The following is a 19,788-nucleotide window of genomic DNA, read 5'->3' on the forward strand; positions in this document are numbered from 1 at the left end:
CAGTAATTATACTTGAATTTTAAAAAAAAAAACTTTTTTAAAGCTGTTACATCAGTAATAGTTTCTTTAATTTCTACTATACCTGGAAAATTCATAATCATGTTAATATTTCCAACTCAAAGCCTTCTTATTAAATTCTTTTCCAACTTTCCAGTTTATTGTTTTAATGTGATTCCATTGAGCATTGTTCACGGATTCAATATAGAGTAGTTTTTCTATCACATGGCATTGCATTTTGTGCTTACACATCCTGCAGAGTGGACAGTGAACTGTTCTAGGAAAAGAAGTGGGCTCGCTCATCTGTTTATCACCAGGATCTGGTTTAATACTAAGTACTCCCCAACATACATTCCCATAGTGCCCTGTTGTTCTCTTCTGTGATACTTACCATGATTGTAATGAATTATTAGTTATTGAGCCTCTGCCCTTCCTAATGGAATGATAACTCCAAAACTTACATTCACCTCTTCATTCCTACCATCTACCACAATTCTGGCAGATAGTAGGTACTTAATAAATACATACTGAATGAAGTGAATAGAGCTATTCCCTTAGCAGTAAATACCAATAACTTAAACAGTATTGAATCTGTCAAATGATGATGTAATATCTGTTTTCCATAGCATATGCCTTTGCTCAGCAGAAACCTACTGAGAACTTAGAACATAGTATATTAATCCATGTCCTTTCATATTCTTACCTATGAACATAACCCTTTGATCTCATTCAATGTATGATTGTTAAAAGAACTTCTTCCCAGACTTACTGTCTGAGAGACTCTGAAAATTAATGACTTTTTCTGATACTGTATTTTCTTATCTCGTAAAAGAAGAATAAGTAATACATTTAAAATTGTATTTTCTGAGGATTCAGTGAGATACTGTCACTATCAGCCCCTAGTATCCTGCCTGCTACATACAGAGTGCTCAGGAAATACCCTCTCTTGTCTGTAGTTCCTCCCTTCCTTCATCCTCTCTCTCCTTCCTCCCTTCTCCCATGTCCTTCCCCCTTTCCCTCTCTTCCCTCCCTTTCTTTTCTTTCTTCCTTATCTTCTTCTATCCTCCCTTCCTCCCTTTCTTCATTCCCTTCTCTACTAGAAGATAAACTGCTTTAGAGAATTGAGTCTTACCCATCTTTTGATCTCTAGAACCTAGCACTATTGCCTATACATTGCAAGTACTCAATAGGTAAGGTGGGATTAATACCTGAAGTCTCTGGGACAAGAGCCCATTAACCTGAAGACCACTTTAATCAGATAAAATTATATTTGGGGAAAGCAATATTGTAAAAAACATGTTAGTCCCAAAGATGAATTAAGATAATTGGGTAAAATAGACATTTTTGTTAGCAGTAAATTGCCTTGATTAAAGTTAAGATAAACAGAGTCATTAAATCAGCATGAAAGTTTTACATTTGGAAAATGCAAATATTTTAGAGAAGTTTCAATCCTTTGGATTTATCAGCCCTGGGAATAAAGAATTAGTTGCTTTGATCTATAAACAATCTGCCTTGTGGCGGCTGTCTGCCTTGAACTGGTGAGTGAAAGCTGGTGAGCTTCAATTGTTCGGGAAGCTAGTGATTGATCTTATGAGTCTGGGGAGTGGAGTGGAGAGAGTGCTCTAATAATAAGCTTGAGGGGCTCTCGGAGGTTAAGAATTTGGTCAAAAACAGAGATGAACAGTTTGAGTTTCCAGTGAAAAGAAATTAAATCATAAAACTGGCAGGACAGGTCGACAATTGAGGATTAACACTGAAGCAGAGAATTCAAGAGATTTGACTTCTTATGCAGGAATAGAGAAAAGGCAGACAAAAACAAAAGTCCTACATAGAAATGAGGAATTGTACTGAGAGAGCAACATGGTCAGAGACTTTGTGAACACACTTCAGCAGTGGAATACGAAGTGTGGTCTCCAAGCAGCCCTTGCTCTCACATTCCTGAGGCCTCTTACTACCTCATCACAGCTCCTCATCTGTATAATTGCTATGGTTTTTCACTTTGTATTTGCCCTTGCCCTGTTGCCTGCCGGCCTATTTCTTTTAGAAATAAAGACTGAAACCAGTTCTCTCTTCTCGACACAATGTAACATTCTTCAAACCACATGTTCTAACTCCATCAATACTTGAAACAGAAAATATGTTATAAAAAAAAGAAAAGAAAAGAAAAGGGCACCTGGTGGCTCAGTCCGCTAAGTGTCTGCCTTCGGCTCAGGTCATGATCCCAGGGTCCTGGGATTGAGTTCCGCGTGGGCTCCCGGCTCAGTGGGGAGCCTGCTTCTCCCTCTGCCTCTGCCCCTTCCCTTCCCCCTGCTTGTGCTCTCTCTCTGTCAAATAAATAAATAAAATCTTAAAAAAAGAAAAAGAAAAAAAAGAAAAAAGAAAATTTAAAAAAAGAAGACAAGTGGGAAAATTAACACACTAGAGACACAGTCAAGAGATCGTGAGTTTCTTTGGCATGGCTCATTTTCCTTTTAGAAATGTTTTGGAACCAAATTATGATAAAGCCCTTTTGGGGGGGGGGGGGCTAGAAGTGATCAGTAGGTGTGTACACACACATATATTTATTACCTTTTCTTTAATTTTTTTTCTTATTATATTTAGGGTAGAAAAGGATATTGAACACTGTAAAGAAAATCTTACTAAGAAAATCGTAGTAAATGTTGACCACATATCAACATTTTAAATGTTGTATTCTGTATTAGGAATTTATAAAAAAAAATAACAACAGTCTCAATTATCTGTAAGATGAGCCTATATTGAGATATCTATTTGCATCTGTGTTTTGACAACATCAGATATACTACTTTTCTCAGCAGCCTGAAAAATTTACCTTTTGGCAATTGGGATGATAACAGCTCTTCCGAGAGGGATTTTTCTTCCAAGTGCAAATTCCTGTCTATTACTGCTTTTGATACTGCGATCAGCCCTGGGAGGGAAATGCTAAATTAAACTAATGAACTCCCACGTGTCACAAAACTGCTTTCTTTGTTTTCTCTTTCTTCCTGCCCAACCTGTGCTGCTGATTCCAAAAACAGAGAGCAGCATTCAGTGAACTTGAGAAGGAAGTTGTATACAAAATGACAAGCACCACCACCACCACCCCTCCCTCGCACCCCACCCAGCCAAGTAATGCGAGAGGCCATCTAAATGTGATTGGTGGGTCCTCTGTGACTTGTTCCAAAACGTAGCTGATCCTTCATTGTGGGTTACTATAAAAGCAAAGAGGTACAGAGTGAGGCACAGTAGAAGGAAGAAAAGAAAGTGGATAGTTGGGGCAGCTAACATATACTAAGAAAGAAAGAGAGAGATTGAGTATTTACCTTTAAGTCTTTATTGTTCAGACACCAGGATAAAATGGTGCCCATCATTTTTCTGAGCACCTTTTGGCTTCATTTTGCTGTTTCTGTGGCCTCAGAACCGTAAGGAAATGTTATACCCTTTATTCTTACTATAGTACTAGCAAAGTGACCTTATTAAATGCGTTCTGTGTTAAAATTTGATTGTATTTCACCATTTCAACTTCTGCGACTGAGTGCTGGTTTGCCTTATGAATTCTAAACAAGTGTATGAAGGGAATGGACATATTTTTCTTAAGATAACTCTCTGCATACTCAAGATTATTTTAATACAATGAAAAATGCTTTAGAAATATTTCAATAAGCTAAAATTGTTTCTTATGCATGTTCTGCATTTCTGCTACACTTGTTTAAAGTGTTGATCACTTTCTTTGCATAGAAAGTATATCCTATGGGTCTCCTCTGTGATGCAGAGTCATTCTGCCGAAAAGGCTTGTCTCCACCTTCCAAACCTTAATGAATCCATATCCTTGAGTGTCGTCTTAGAATATGATGGATACAATACCACAATTTTTGATCAGTCTGTGGAAGAGGATAACTTCTATGCTTGTGCAGATTTCCAGGTGAGGCACTGGATTTGCCCTTTCAGTGCTTCTGTTGGGGTGATGAAATTATTACATAAAAATCATTTTAAGAGAGATAACAAATTTTGATTTGGGATGAATTGTGGAAACTAGGGAGTAGAACTAGAGAATTCCTGAGAGGAATCCATGCCACAAAACTTGTGAAATATTGCCATTTTTCTTTCACAGGAAGTTATAATAAAATGCAATCACTGCTTTTTAAACAGAACCATTTAACAATATGAGGAAAGAGAATCCAGGTAAAGAGAAGCAAGACTGGGACTCAGGGCAAGGAAAAAAGAAAATAGAAGGCTAGCAGACATAAAAATAAGTTTATTAGAAACTGTCCTCACGCTCAATAAAGGAATTGTAAAAAGTGGTCTCCACACCTCCTGTTAAGAAACAATGTGCTCTCTGGAGGCTCTTAGCTTAAAAAACCAGATTAAGACATTGTTTACCAGCTTAATGTCTAAAAACTGTTTTCCCATTCTCTGCTCTTTAACATAAACAGGTTTCTCAGAAGTCCTCTGAGCAGTTGGCTTTTGTGACATTGTTGGCTAAAGGAGAGACGCTTAAAATCTTCGAGAGGAGATCTGTAGCACTCACTTCAGAGGAGACGGTAACTTTTATGCAGACAGATAAACCCATCTACAAACCTGGAGAGAATAGTAAGTCAATGTGCATGTTTCCTTTGTATCACTGGCCTCAGGAACACAGTCTTCAAATTTAAAGCAATCCAAACACGTGAATGTCAGTCTTAAGTTTAAAATGTTATGGGATTGTGGATTTCTAGAATTTCTACTGGTTGTCCAGATCAGTTAGGAAACAGTGCCTTCCAACTCCATTAATTGAATGCTTGGCTTTTTACACAATTGTGTAAGACTGTTGAATCACAGACCTGTACCTCTGAACCAAATAATACATTATATATGTTAAAAAAAAAAAAAAAGAAGATAGTAGGAAGGGAGAAATGAAGGGGGCGAAATCGGTGGGGGAGATGAACCATGAAAGACTATGGACTCCGAGAAACGGACTGAGGGTTCTAGAGGGGAGGGGGGTGGGAGGATGGGTTAGCCTGTTGATGGGTATTGAGGAGGGCACATTCTGCATGGAGCACTGGGTGTTATGCACAAACAATGAATCGTGGAACACTACATCAAAAACTAATGATGTAATGTATGGTGATTAACATAACATAATAAAAAAAATTGCTTGGCTTCTTAAACTCGTGCATGCCACTTTCACGTTTTAAAAATTCTAGTGACAGACTTCCATAATATAATGACTATGAGCAAACCATTATTTGGTTTCACTTGTTGCCCCATAATTTACCAAATGGGCAAGCTAATTAAACCGCTGTTTAGACTCATTTTTTTTTCCTCTGTAGAATAGAGATACTAAAAATGACTCACTTGCAGAAATATTGTGAGAGTAAAATAAGATAGTCAATGTAAAATAGTACCTAGCACCCAGTAAAGACTTTGCAAATGATATTATTATTGTTATTATTATTATTATTCATACCAGTAGAAATAATCACAAATCTCATCACCTAAGCAGAGCAGAGTCCTTCTAATTTTCTTTATTATTGTGTTAAATAAAAGGTAGCGGAAAGAACACCAAACTAGGATTCTGAAGGATGTGGTCATTGTTTTGGCTCTGTTGATAAATTATTGGGTTTTGCCAAGTAAATTCAGCTCTTAGAGATTTTCAGTTTTCTCATTTATAAATTTAGGGGGTTGGATGACAGCATCTATATATTTTCTTCTAATGTTGTATATTTGTATGATTTACTTAAAAGAATTAAAACAGAATTCATACAGTGAGATGTTTTGCTGCGTTACATTCTCTCGGCTTGTTAAAAGCTATGATGACAGCTATGTATACAAAGGTAGTTAAAATGGGGGCACCTGGGTGGCTCAGTCGTTAAGCATCTGCCTTCGGCTCAGGTCATGATCCCAGAGTCCTGGATCGAGCCCCACGTCGGGCTCCCTGCTCAGCGGGAAGCCTGCTTCTCCCCCTCCCACTCCCTCTGCTTGTGTTCCCTCTCTCGCTGTGTCTCTCTCTGTCAAATAAACAAAATCTTTAAAAAAAAAATAAAAAACAAAACAAAACAAAAAACAAAGGTAGTTAAAATGGTCTTTCTGGAATTCTACTAAAATTAATTTAATGTTTGCTAACATTAATATATTTTTCCAGGAAAATTGTAGGAGGAGTATAACTCCTACTATACATATTTCACACTTGTCTTTCTATGATTAATTCCGGCACCAATTTTTAAGGTATCCCTGTGGGCATTTAGGGTAGAAGTTTCTGGTGGTGGCAGCAGCTACTGTCAGCTTTGGTAATAACAGAGCAATCGGCAACAGAGGAATTACAAATGTGTAATAAGAGATCTTTCCAAATAGAACCCAACTTTCAAAGGGTCAAGTGAGAGCTAGGGGCGAAGGGAGTATAGCATTCTGTAATAGCAAGACAATTAATTTCTATATCTATTTACAAGCAACCATAGCCTGGGAGAGGAATAACAAGAAAAAATATTGTGCCCTCTTCCTCTTCTCTTTTAGTACAAATTCGCATTGTGACACTGGATACCAAGTTCAGACCTGTTGAGGATTTGGTGAGTTCAATACTTTCTAATGGTACAATTAAATCAAAGCAAAATAAACAAATCCATTGCTGTATAAAGTGTCATCAAGGAAGCTTTCTATAAGTATGGAAATCAGTTCTGACATGGAATACTATACAGGCATAGTTTCAAAGCTGACCCCCAAATTGAAAACTTCCCTTTATAGTGAGTGAATTATACTTCTTTAGGTCTTCTCATCATATAAGGGGGAATGATGGGTTGCATGAAACCAGCTTTCGACTTCCCTGATGAGGTTCAGGAGCTCCTTCGTGTTTGGGGTTTTCTTGGCATGCTTAGCTATAAAAATTTTGTCTTCTGGGAGAGTTAAGACTGTTTCAACACTAAGTCAGATAATCTTAATAATGCAATATCTGGCAAAAAAAAAAAAAAGCGCTATTACAATATTAACCTGCAGGTTCTTTTTTTCTTTTCAGTATCCATTGATCACACTTCAGGTAAGCGATCCGCTTCATCACAATTTCTCAAGATTAACTATTTTCTGAAAGCACTCATTTTTTAAATATTCAGATAAATAATGATGCGTGTCTAGTTTTCCTTACATGTGTTAGAAACTAAGATAACTGAAATAAAGGGAAGAAAAACCTTTATCTCCATACACAGTGTAAGGCATCAGATGAAGATGTAAATAAAGGGCTGCCACGTTTAGTGTAGGTCCTGTGTGGCAAGTGCAGTGATGAGTTTTCATGGAAAATAAAAGATTGGGCTCCTTCTAAGGGAGTTTTATATTTAAAATTGCTTAGTTTGGGCTACTGGCCCTTCTCAATCTTAATTTAACCACATGTTGTTGTAAGGAAATAGAAAACATAAACAGCTAAAGATTTGAAATAAATGAGGTGATATCATTACAAAATGGACACTTCGCTTTCAAATCTCTATTGCAGTAGTGTGGCTTTCGAACTCATTTCAAATCTTATGTCTGTCAGTAAATTGTTCGTATCAATCAACTCCAACATATGCATTTTAATTTCTACATGCAATATGTACCATTATTATTAACTCAGTCTAAACGTTAATACACTGAGATCTTCATTAATGAACATGTATGTAAATGCCTAGTTCAAATAGGCTTCTTTATAATTTGAATTTTTTTTTGACTTTGTTATATGGGTGGCAAATAGCTCATCCTTCTAGTAGGATAAATATCAAGTTGGCCATTTCCGTGTTTTCTACGTCATTAGTAATCCGTAAATAGTATTATCTTCACATCCTAATTCAGCCAGTGTCGTATTTCATTGAAAGCAACAGAGAGCTTAACTAACATTGGCTTCAACGAGTAAAAGGTTTATTGTTTTCACAAACTGCTACGCCTAAGTGTAGGTGCTCGCGGATGGGGACGGGAACAGCATAGTATTACCAAGGATCCAGGCTTCTTCTACTTAACCTCCCTGCCATGCTCTGTGCATTGTTTTATTCTCAATGTCAGCTACATCTGATTCTTTTAGAAATAATTTCCCAGTGACTTCTACTTATTTTCAGTTGGCCAACACTTAGTCACATGGGCAATCCTTACTGAAAGGAAGCCTGGAAAATTAATTTAGTTTTCTAGACTTTATCATAGGTGAAAGGAAAAAAAATTAAGTGAGTAGTAAATAATATTTTTGTTTCTTTGTAAAAATCTTTTTATCAGGAGTTCTTTAATCAGAACTTATGTGAGCCTGGCTCACATAAGCTGCAATATACTAAAAGCAAGTAAAGGGGTAAGGGTGGCGTTATCAATCCATTCTTATTATAGAACTTCCACTGAACAGCTTTTGCATGCAGTGTGAAAATTCATGACCAATTTGTTTACCAAATAAAACACCAGGGACAATCTTTATTAAGTATCTGTTAGGATAAATACCTCCATATGCTTCTACTGGTGTGGGTCCACTCTACTTTGGAAAGCACTACTCTGGAGCAGACACATTGAATTTTAAATTTTTTTAACTATGCAGCTCTGGTTCAGAAAGACAAAAATCCAAAGCATTTATTACAGGTTATTGTTCTTATTTTAGGGGGTGTTTACCAGAGATATACTATATTAATTGAATATTAATATTAATTGAATTTGAATACCTGAGAAAGTTATGTTATTTTTACAGTGTGAGGTATTAGTTCAATAAAATGGTAATTTTCTTTACTTACATTAAGTACAGAAAATACCCAAAATAAAGAAGGAAAGACTAATACTCTTTATGACCTCTGATTTTACTTCTTCTTTATTTCTAGGATCCTCAAAACAATAGAATTTTTCAATGGCAAAATGTGACCTCTTTTCAAAATATAACCCAACTCTCATTCCAACTGATTTCAGAACCAATGTTTGGAGATTACTCTATTTTTGTGAGAATAAAATCAGGAAAGACATTGACACACCAATTTACTGTTGATAGATACGGTAACTAAATACTATTTATGGTTGTTCTGTATAAATGCAGGGCTCAAAGGACTCAAAAAAATTTTTTTTTATGTTAGATTTAGGCAAAAGTCGATGAGGCTTGATTTAGTTTTCTGCCATTTTCCTTTCTTGGGGTTTTCTGCTTTATCATCTCTCTTTTCTTGTTCTTCACTCCTTGTCCCATAGCCTGATTCTAACCCCTGACTCTTCTACCTAGGAAATATCTCATCTTCTAGAATCCTGACAATCTACTACATGATGTAAAAAACTATAATAAAAAAAAATGTGAAGTTCTGAGAGTAGAAAAGAGAAAGACACTATCACTTACACAGAATTTGGGGCAATTGAAACGTGGTGTATATAGATGCATACATAGGACAATGTTGTGCACAGAGGCATACTTAGTTACAAGATTGCGATAAGTTTTTCTCACCAGTGATTGTAGGGACTGAAGTCTATTTCTTTGTATTTCCAGTGTTGCCCAGGTTTGAAGTTAAGGTCAGTGCACCACAAACAGTAGCTATTTCGGATGATGAATTCCAAGTGAATGTATGTGCTAAGTAAGTATTCAGGAGATTTGACTCCACAGGTCAATACAAAGCTCAGAAAGAATGAGAAATAAAATTAGCCATGTAACTTCAATTACTTATATGCTTACGTTAAGATTATTAGAGGAGTAATGAATTCTCATTGTAAAATATTTGGAAAAGATAAAGAAAAATATAAGAAATTACATGTAATTAATTCTACCAATTGCCATTTACGTTGTGATTTATTTTCTTCTAATCTTTTGTGAATATTTTGCACAACTGCAATCATACTTTTTCACCCACTGTAATTAAGAAAACATGCCTTCATATTCATCCACTCTTTCATGAATTCCAATTCCTTGCTACATGAGTATATCTCTATATGGCCATACCAAATTAACTTTTCTTTTATTATATAACATATAGGCTATTTGATTTTGTTTTCCTAGTAAGAAATACTATTATAGTATATGTCCTTGTGTATAAGAAGTAGCTTCTGAATTAAAAATTAATTACTTAAGAAAGATGTCCAGTATTGGAATTATCAAGACAAAATGTATAATGCTCTTTCAGGTGTTTTTTTTTTTTTTTTTTAAGATTTTATTTATTTTATTTGACAGAGAGACAGATAGCAGATAGTGAGAGCAGGAACACAAGCCGGGATGGGGGGGTGGGGGGAGAGAGAAGCAGGCTTCCCGCCGAGCAGGGAGCCCCATGCGGGGCTAGATCCCGGGACCCTGGGATCATGACCTGAGCCGAAGGCAGATGCCTAACGACTGAGCCACCCAGGCGCCCACTCTTTCAGGTTTTGATTGCCATATTACTCACTAAATACATTGTGTCAGCATAAATTCCAACAGCTGATACAGAAGTGCCTGCCTCATTGAATCATTACCATCATTGGTGTATTCATTTAAAAAAAAAAAAAAAAGAAAGAAAAGAAACTCTTGAAAATGTCATAGTGGGAAAGAAGATATTTTATCAATTTAATTAAGATTAATTTGACTCCTCTTAATGTGAAAAAAATTCATATGACTTGAGAAATTTTCATTTTTTTGAGAAATTATTTCTAATGGCTTTTTTTTTAAGATTTTATTTATCTTTTTGACAGAGAGAGAGAGAGAGAGAGCACAAGTAGGCAGAGAGGCAGGCAGAGGGAGAGGGAGAAGCAAGCTCTCCACTGAGCAGCAAGCCGGACGTGGGGCTCGATCCCAGGACTCTGGGGTCATGACCTGAGCCGAAGGCAGCCGCTTAACCGACTGAGCCACGCAGGCGCCCCTCTAATGTCTTTTATATTTTTAAAGGTGTGATGCCTTTTCTCAAATTTCTAATAATAATTAATATAGTTAATATTTACTGAATGCCAGTTACTGCCTTGAGCATTACATTCATTATATTCTTACCACAATGCTATGAGACAAGAGCTATTATCATCTCTAGTTTAGAAAGAAGGGTAACAAGACACAGAGAATTGAAATAATTTATCAACATTAATAGACCTTTTGGATGGCAGACCTAGCATTGGATTTAGACCAATGTTATTTGGCTTCAGAGGTACTCTCCTAACTAAGACCTCTGTTGTAATTTATATAAACAATTAAAAATTTAATATTTAACATATTTGTTTAAACTATTTAATTGATGACATGGAAATTACTTCCTTTTGAGCATTTTCAAAGTATTTAAAATATTTTTTTTAGCATTTTCAAAGTATTTTGGAGAATATTAAAGGCATTTTAAAGACATATTGGGTAAAAGGCTGACACTTTTTACAATGTCCTTTGGACTCTAGGGAAATCATAACAATATTTTTTTGTTTCAGGGAGGAGTAGCTGACATGTGCCAGAATCTTATGAATGTAATATATGAGAGATGGAGATTATGTGTGTTAAAAATAAGGGGATAATCAATATAAGCTTCAAAAACTCCAGGATCCTAAACTAGTTTTACCGGTAAAACCTTACCCGGAGCCAGAATTGTCAATGGGATTAACACCTATAATTCATCGGCCCAGTGTTATGCTAAAAAAGTACAACGCACATATCAGGAGAGCCAAAATATTTATCAAGTATCGCCTTTGTAAGAGACGTGCTAAGCTAAATGTTGATACGGAATTGGGATTTCTTGACACTTCTTTAACCTTACATTCCACGTAGATTTGACATTAAGTAGTATGTCAGTATCAGCAATAATGATATCCTGCAACAGGACCAGGTGGTTGAGACAGAAGCTCTGCTGGCTACAAAGTTATTTCTGGGCAGGCTGCAGGAACAGAAGGAATGAAATCAGTATGTCCAGGAGTGAACAGGAGTGAATGAGTTGCCTACTTCAGGTTGTATGTGCTGTCTGTGCATTGTTTCTTTAGTATTCCCCGGACTTAACTTGGGACAGCTAGAGAAAATAACAGCAAATCAGATTATTTTAGCCAACAACCTCCAAGATGAATTAAGCTTTTAGAAGGGAAGAAAACTTACCTACAGGCAAAGGGATTTTAATAAAATGCATTGGTATCTACCAAAAGCTTTTCAAATCACACATCTATTCAGAATTTTTTATTCTTTCTGATCTGTATGAAAATTTGAGCTACGTATTTCATGGGCATGTGTTAACCCATAGATAATACTACAATAAGAGTTTTATTTTGTAAGCAAAAGACAGTAAGAACTAACAAGATATGTGCAAGTATAACATTTGTGGCCTGATCTTAGCCTTGCCTCTATTTTCATGTAATTGATATTTAGAGCTCACAGATGATTTTAGTGATTTGGGTTGAGTCTCAGAAGCATTGAGAATTTTTAAATAGAGAAAAACTAATTAGTGGAATGTGAAGAGCATGGACTATGGGAAGTGAGGAAGATCTAAATTTGAATTTTAATTCCATATCTTACAGTGTGGAGAAGTGAGTTGTTTGATCTCAATTATACTAATCTGTACAATGAGATAATGCACCTACATCTCAGAATCACTTAAAAAAATAAATGAGATAATCTACATAAACATCGGGTATATACTAGTGTCCAACAATTAGGGGAAAAATGTTATAATTGATAAATGTAATTATATTCAGTTTTACTATTTACTAATTTCACATTTGTTAACTGTTTTTCTAAATCTTAGTGGAAACAATCCTCAAGTAACAAAAAAACCCAAATCAACTGTATTTGCCTCTCTGAAACTTTAAAAAAAACTTGTGTTGTAGTTTTTTGTGTGTTTTAGGAGAAAATGAGATATTTATTTAACCCCACCCCTAAAACATTGTACCTTTCATCAAAGTTTATCTAGTTTATGCCAATCTCCCTACCTTCTACATTTATTGGATGCACAATGAGAATTGTTTAAAGTATCGATCTAGAAGTTTTCTAAGATCCTGAATAATCCACATGTTACTTATATGCATATATATTTTCTGCTAAAGAAAAAAAGTGCTGCAATTTTTATAATTTTTCTATTAGACTAAAATATAATTGTAAAAACTCAATTTAATCATTAAATTCTATTTACTGAGATTTTAGATTCTACATTACCTTGAATTTGATTTTTTTTTTTTTTCGTTCTTTCTTTCTCTTTTTTAAAGTAAGCTCTGGGCCCAACATGGGGTTTAAACTCAGGACCCTAAGAACAGGAGTCACATGCTCTACCAACTGAGCCAGCCAGGTGCCCCCTGAGTTTGATTTTTTGAAAAGCAGTTGAATCCTCATAACAGATCATGTGCCTAACTTAACCCAAATTCTGTGGGGAAGATAGAACCAGTAGATGAGGATTCCCAATTGATTTTTGTCATTAGAGTAGTCACAGATTACAGATTTCATATATAATTTCTGAAGAAGCCCATAGAATATTCCCATGGTATTGTTCATCTATAATTATGTACGCTTTCTCCTGCCAGGTACACGTATGGCCAGCCTGTGCAAGGGAAAGCCCAAATCCGGGTGTGCAGAGAATTTTTTTCCTCTGGGAATTGTGAGAACAACAACCATGAAATATGTGAACAATTTATTGCACAGGTACAGATCATCATCTTTACTCAAAAAAAAAAAAAAAGTTCTTGTTCATTTCATTCTGTAGAGAAGGAAAAATTCTCCCTCTACCCTTCATGGTCTTCCACTGGACTAAGAATTAAATTTTCATGAAGCAGGTTAACGGGAGAAAAAAAACAAAGTTTTATTAGGTGCCCATGGAGGCCCCATAATGAAACTGAGATCTAACAAAATGACCAAGGCAGGTAGTTTTTATACTTTTTAAACAAAGAGACAATAAATTTGTGAGGAATTGAGAGGATAAAGAAAACAGATGTTTAGGAGCTTTAATTAGTAGGGAATTCTAATTGGAATTTGGGCTGAGGTAGTAGATAGGAAAAAAGGAACAAGGTTTATTTCCACAGCTTTCTCGGCTTTCAAATCCCTCTCTCTAGTGGTAAGGATGTCTGTTTACTTTTTAGTGCCGTGAGAGTGCCTTTCATATGGGAGATTTGTTTCCTGCTTTCATGGGGACCAAGGAGGGTCTTAGTGTCCTCGCACTGGCTGTTTCTGAAGTAACATTTATATAACATAATCAATATGCCAAAGTGGCATGTTTGGGGAGGACTGCGCTTGGCCTCTACAATTCCATTTATAAAAGGGACTTAACAACACTGTTTTCATTTTGTGGATAATGGAGGTTTCACCTAGATAAGGTGAAGAAGGAAGAGCAAATACAACATCTACCAGTAGTCTCTTATTCTCCAGGCCATGTAAATTGTCACCCACCTATGGATTCATAGATTTGTTAAATTTGAAAAATCTTACTCGTTTTCTTGTTTTATATACTGTCTACTAACCTCTCTGATCTTTCTGTGTGGAATCATTAGTCATCTGTTAAATAAATGAATCCCTGATTGTACACACCATGCAACCTAGAATTGTCCTTCTGAAAAAAGTTCACTTGCAAAACCTGCAATTCAGAGTATCTACTTGTATTACGTTAGATTTGAGTTCATTTTTGAAGCCCTTTCCTTTCCCCATCTGCAGCATCTTCACCTAAGTAAACAATTCTGCCCATTTCTTTGAGGAGCAACTTTGGACTTTGAACATGAAATTCGTATACACCTCAGTTTATAATTTAAGTCTGATTGTCCTGAAGTTACTCACCAAATTGATGAACATCCTTTAGGTAAATATCAATATTTGGTCAAGACAAGCAGAAATCTTTTAGATAGGAATTGCAGGCGAGCAAAGGCAGGGTGGAATTTTTCCACATCAGCAGTGCATTTTTCCATGGTGTGATTATAACAGACATTAGTTAACTGTTTTACCAAGTGATAGGTGTTCTCTTAGCTAATGCCTTTTTCCCCCATTGTGAACATAAAGCAATAAATAATCTGCTAAAACTATTCTTATATATGAGTGGTTTTACTTATTTGATATAGATTCCTTGGAGTGGGTTCCATGAGTCAAAGTAGATAGATGATAGATAGATAGAATTATATATACATCCAATTTTAATTTTTAAAAATTTTAGCATATTATTGTCCAAAATGTTTTTAAGCATTCAGATTCCTGTCAGCAACATGTGAGAACAGTGTTTTTCCCAAATTACTGTCAGCATATACATATAGCAGTTTTTAAAATGTTGCCATTTTGATAGAAATTCATTTTGTTTTAATTTGCATTACTCATGAGTTTGAACATATTTTCATATTTTTGTTATCTGTTTGAATTTGTTCTTTTAAGAACTCTTAATTATCCGTTTTCCCTGTTCATGTGAAATTGAAATTTTCTTTTATTATGAATATTACCCTCCATCCTCTAAGCAAATTTTTTCAAGTCTGTTATTTAAATACTGACTTTGATTGTGTTATTTTTGAGATATCAAAGTTCCTAATGTTTATAAGTTCTCAGCTTCAGAAAAAGGTCTCACTTACCACCGTGTTGTACATACAGCTCTTTAAACATTTTAAGATTTTAAACATGTTTCTAATCAACATAAAATAATTTTTGATTATAGTCTAAAATAAGACATTTTGTTTTCTTCCAAATGGATATTCGGTTGTGTTAGCACCTAATCTTTTACAACTTTGCTCTCCTTTATTCTAAATCACGTTCATAAAAGTTTCATTTATTTTATTGGCCTTTCTCTGACTTTCTCTGATTTTGTTTTATTATTTTCTTTCTGATATTACTTTTGTGTTCCTAAATCATTTATTTTTATTTTCAACATATTCATTCCTTACCCTAAAATTTTATTTTGTTGTGTTTAAAAAAGGTTAGTTGTTTCTTTTTGTTAAAAACACATTGTGTGGGGCTCCTGGGTGGCTCAGGCAGTTAAGCCTCGACTCTTGATTTCGGCTTAGGGTCGTGATCCCAGGGTCCTGGGATGGAGCCACATGTGGCTCCCTCCTCAGTGGGGAGTGTGTGTCTCCCACTCCCCTGCCCCTCCCCTCTGCTCGCACCCTCGCTCTCTCCTTCTCTCTGTCTCTCAAATAAATTTAAAAACCTTTGGAAAACACACACACACACTGTGTTTTTCTTTTTCTTTTAACCGTAGCTTAATACCATAGATTTTCATGCAAAGCACTTTTTTCCTTGGTATTAATGTTAAGATTTTTATCTCTTTGACTCGGGGATTATTGAAAAGTGTTTTTCTCTTAGTTTCAAGGCACTTAAGAATCTTCTGATTACATTTTATATTTCTTTTTAATCCATATTATAAATAGATGAAGTAAAATTATCTGTTTTGTTGTTGTGAATATTACAGCTGATAGTTCAGAGGAGCGCATATTCTGGGATCAGAATGCCTAGCTACCGCTTTCTGTGTGACCTTGGGCAGATTACATAACCTACCTGTATTTCAGTTTATTCATCCATATAATGGAGGTCTAGCTCATAGGGTAGTTTTGAGAATCAAATGAATTGATCTATCCCTCTAACATTTTAAATTTAGAATTAATAGACATTGTTTATTTTAAAATATAATTAAATCTATATTTCTCTGATTCTTGATGTCACTAATGAAAGATTATCTACAGATTTTTCCTTATTTTAAATGAACAGTTTATCTTAAAATGTGTTTTGGTGTTACACACTTGAAGACTCAAGATGATTTTAATCTCTAATTCTTAAAATTTCATTCAGTTCCAGACTCATCCTTTAATTTGTTCCTCATCTACGTTGTTTTCAGTAGAGTATCCCTGAAATCTGTAAAAATTACATTACCTCTTTAACTTGCTTTAATTGCTGATGAACTCCCACCCCTTCTTTTGCAATTCTTGGTCATTTCAACAAGTTTGTGGGATGAAGCCATGGGGTGGTGGGGGGCAGTTAGAAATCTGTGCTAAAACTCTACATCCTTTTAAGACTTTTGAATCCCTAATCTTTTCATTATACCTTCTCTTCATTTTTCAGTTGAGAAACGGTTGTATCACTCAAATTGTAAATACGAAAGTCTTCCAACTCTACCGTACAGAATTTTTCATGTCATTTCATACCACTGTAACAGTTACGGAATTTGGGACAGGTAATGATCGCACTTTATGGGCAACCTGGGGATATACACAGCTTACTGGGGAGAAGTTTATCGAGTTATCAATACTCACCAAATAGAGATCATTCATTGTTAAACATAGTCAAGTGGAGTATGGCTGTCAATAGGTCAACTTGAAGGTTGCTTTTGAAAAAGACTTTCCTCATAATATGTAAAATAAACTAATTATGTAAATGCCAAGTGTTTGTAACTGCTTCTGTGCCTGCATCAATCAGAACAAGGATCCTTCTTCTGAAGTAGCAGAGCTAAGCTCATAAATTATGGATCTCTCTTTAACTTTGTGTCAGTCAGTTGATAACCAATTGCCAGGGTTTAATCTTTGATTTAATACAAGAGATCACAATATCTAGAATGTCACATCTAGCTCCCTGCTTACTGATGTGAAGTTTATTGGAACAGGACCACATTTGTTTACTTTGCTCAAGAGCTACAATTATAAGGTTGAATAGCTGTGCGCCTTGTGGTGCACAAGCTTAGAATAGTAACTATGAGATCCTCTTCACAGAAGAAGTTTGTCTGGGCGCCTGGGTGGCTCAGTTGGGTAAGCGACTGCCTTCGGCTCAGGTCATGATCCTGGAGTCCCTGGATCAAGTCCCGCATCCAGCTCCCTGCTCGGCAGGGAGTCTGCTTCTCCCTCTGACCCTCCCAACCCTCCCCCCTCTCATGTGTGCTCTCTCTCTCAGTCTCTCTCTCTCAAATAAATAAATAAAATCTTTAAAAAAAAAATTAAAAAATTTAAAAAAAGAAGTTTGTCAACCTCTAATTTGATACAAATGGAGACATTTGCAAGTGTAAAACATTAATGAGACATTTACAAGACTGCACGTAGTAAGTGCTCAATAAGTAACTGTTACAAGAATGGAAAAGAAAAAAAGTAAGTGAAATTAAATTTGGGGTGGAGAAAACCAGATTCAATTACTAATTATTTCTTGTTAATTAAAAATTATTGGGATAATATTATATTAAAGTGCTTTATATAAATGTACTTGATCAATTGTGTCATGGCATTCATTATGGATGTTTGTCACATTCATATGGTAACTTAGCTAGATGTGTTTACCTCTGCTTATCACATGCTTTGCTGATACCACAGTGCATTTCCATTTACTTTGCTTTCAGATATTTTTCTTATCCGGCAAAAGTCTAAAAGCGTAGTTATCTGGTAGGCTAAGGAAAGGTATAAAGGAAGTGAAAGCCTTATTCTAGAGATGTCTATGAAATTCTGTGTCATAAAAGGAGTTATTAGCCAGAACTGAGGAGAATGATCAGAGGAAGGAAATTAAAAGCATTTTCTCCTGCTTCTGATTCAAATACTTTCATATTAATTACATTGTTCAGTTTGACGTATATTATAACCACATAGATATGGAGTATTCTGGAGCATGCTCCAAAGCATCCACACCTCCCTTTCAATGTAGAACAAGAATGTAATTCTGTGTACCAGAAGTTTGTGCATGTCCTCTAAGCTGTTTTTTCTTTTGAGGGTCTTGATCAAACAATGCATCCTCCCTTATACTATTTTTCATTTCTTTCAGGTGTGCAGATCAGTGAAAGAGCTTCTACTTTTATCACTCAATTGCTTGGCAGTGTGAGCTTTGAGAACATGGATCCTTTCTATAGAAGAGGAATTTCTTATTTTGGAACTGTAGGTCTGACTTAAAAATACATGTTCTCGTTTCATTTTCTGGGATCATGGATTGCCCTTTGAAAATTTCTGGACACGTTTTTCCTACTTTTGTAACACATTTGTAGCCTTACTGCATCTGATAGATGAGAAAAATTCCCAGGGGGAAAGCAATAGATAAAAGTATAGCTGTTTCCATTTTATGTATCTATTTAATAGCACGTTTTTCTGTCTATAGGAATTTCATAAAATTACAAATAAATAATCACACTTAGGAATAGAAAAATTCCTTCTCTGTAGAAATGTGATGTTTTGAGTTTTAAAACTTAATGCTATTTTTTTTCTTTTGTGCACAGCTTAAATTTTCTGGTCCTGATAATGTACCGATGGTGAACAAGTTATTGCAATTGGAGCTGAATAACAGAATTATAGGAAACTACACCACAGATGAGAATGGGGAAGCTCCGTTCTCTATTGACACTTCAGATATATTTGATCAAGAGTTCAACCTGAAAGTAAGACATCAAAGAGTAGACGAGATCCCACAAAGTACTTGAGTGTTAGGGTTTTGAACATAAGGAATCTCTTAAAAGATCATTTGCATTAAGAATATATTTTAGGGGAACCTGGGTGGTCCAGTCAGTTAAGCATCTGACTCTTGGTTTTGGCTGAGGTCATGATCTCAGGGTCGTGAGATGGAGCCCCCTTTGGGCTCCACGCTCAATGTGAAGTCTGTTAGACACTCTGTCCCTCTACCCTTTAACAAGGTTTTAAAATTTGGAGTATTTTATATGTTTATTTGTTCATTAAATAATACATGAGAATACTTATTCAAGAGGATGAGATAATGGCCTGGTACAATTGTTATAAAGTCTCTACCAGCCAATATTTTCCTCTGAGAAACTAGAGATAGTTCATGAAGATAATTTGGCCTTTTTTTCCCTTTTGATCATTTGATGCATAGATAGGGGAGATACTATGATGTCTATTTTTCTGCTTCTTAAATAGAGTTTTGGAGTTAAACACTTTGTCCATGTACAAATATAGCTGAAAGACACAGGGGGCTATTCTCTGACTTCAATTACAAAGTGAAAATAAATTAGCATAGGCCTAATAAAATATACATACAATTATGGTCATGTTTTGTATACAAAAAAGAGGGAAGTGTTATTA

At 35.5% G+C, this 19,788-nt stretch overlaps 1 protein-coding gene across 1 annotated transcript in view; it reads left to right on the forward strand.

Annotated features, from left to right (window-relative positions):
• The first annotated feature begins 3,351 nt into the window (after positions 1 to 3,351).
• The window catches only part of LOC123840037 (ovostatin homolog 2-like), a 48,316-nt gene continuing 31,879 nt past the window's right edge, over positions 3,352 to 19,788 (forward strand). Inside the window, 11 exon segments of the mRNA XM_045869790.1 lie at positions 3,352 to 3,416; positions 3,733 to 3,916; positions 4,428 to 4,632; positions 6,484 to 6,536; positions 6,980 to 7,000; positions 8,775 to 8,943; positions 9,419 to 9,503; positions 13,360 to 13,477; positions 16,853 to 16,964; positions 18,527 to 18,636; positions 18,972 to 19,130. Coding sequence (XP_045725746.1) covers positions 3,352 to 3,416; positions 3,733 to 3,916; positions 4,428 to 4,632; positions 6,484 to 6,536; positions 6,980 to 7,000; positions 8,775 to 8,943; positions 9,419 to 9,503; positions 13,360 to 13,477; positions 16,853 to 16,964; positions 18,527 to 18,636; positions 18,972 to 19,130 — 1,281 coding nt within the window.

The sequence above is a fragment of the Mirounga angustirostris genome, unplaced genomic scaffold (assembly GCF_029215605.1).
Source record: "Mirounga angustirostris isolate CCGP_5_RB_7025 unplaced genomic scaffold, mMirAng1.0.hap1 SCAF_5, whole genome shotgun sequence".
In the NCBI taxonomy this organism is placed as follows: Eukaryota; Metazoa; Chordata; class Mammalia; order Carnivora; family Phocidae; genus Mirounga; species Mirounga angustirostris.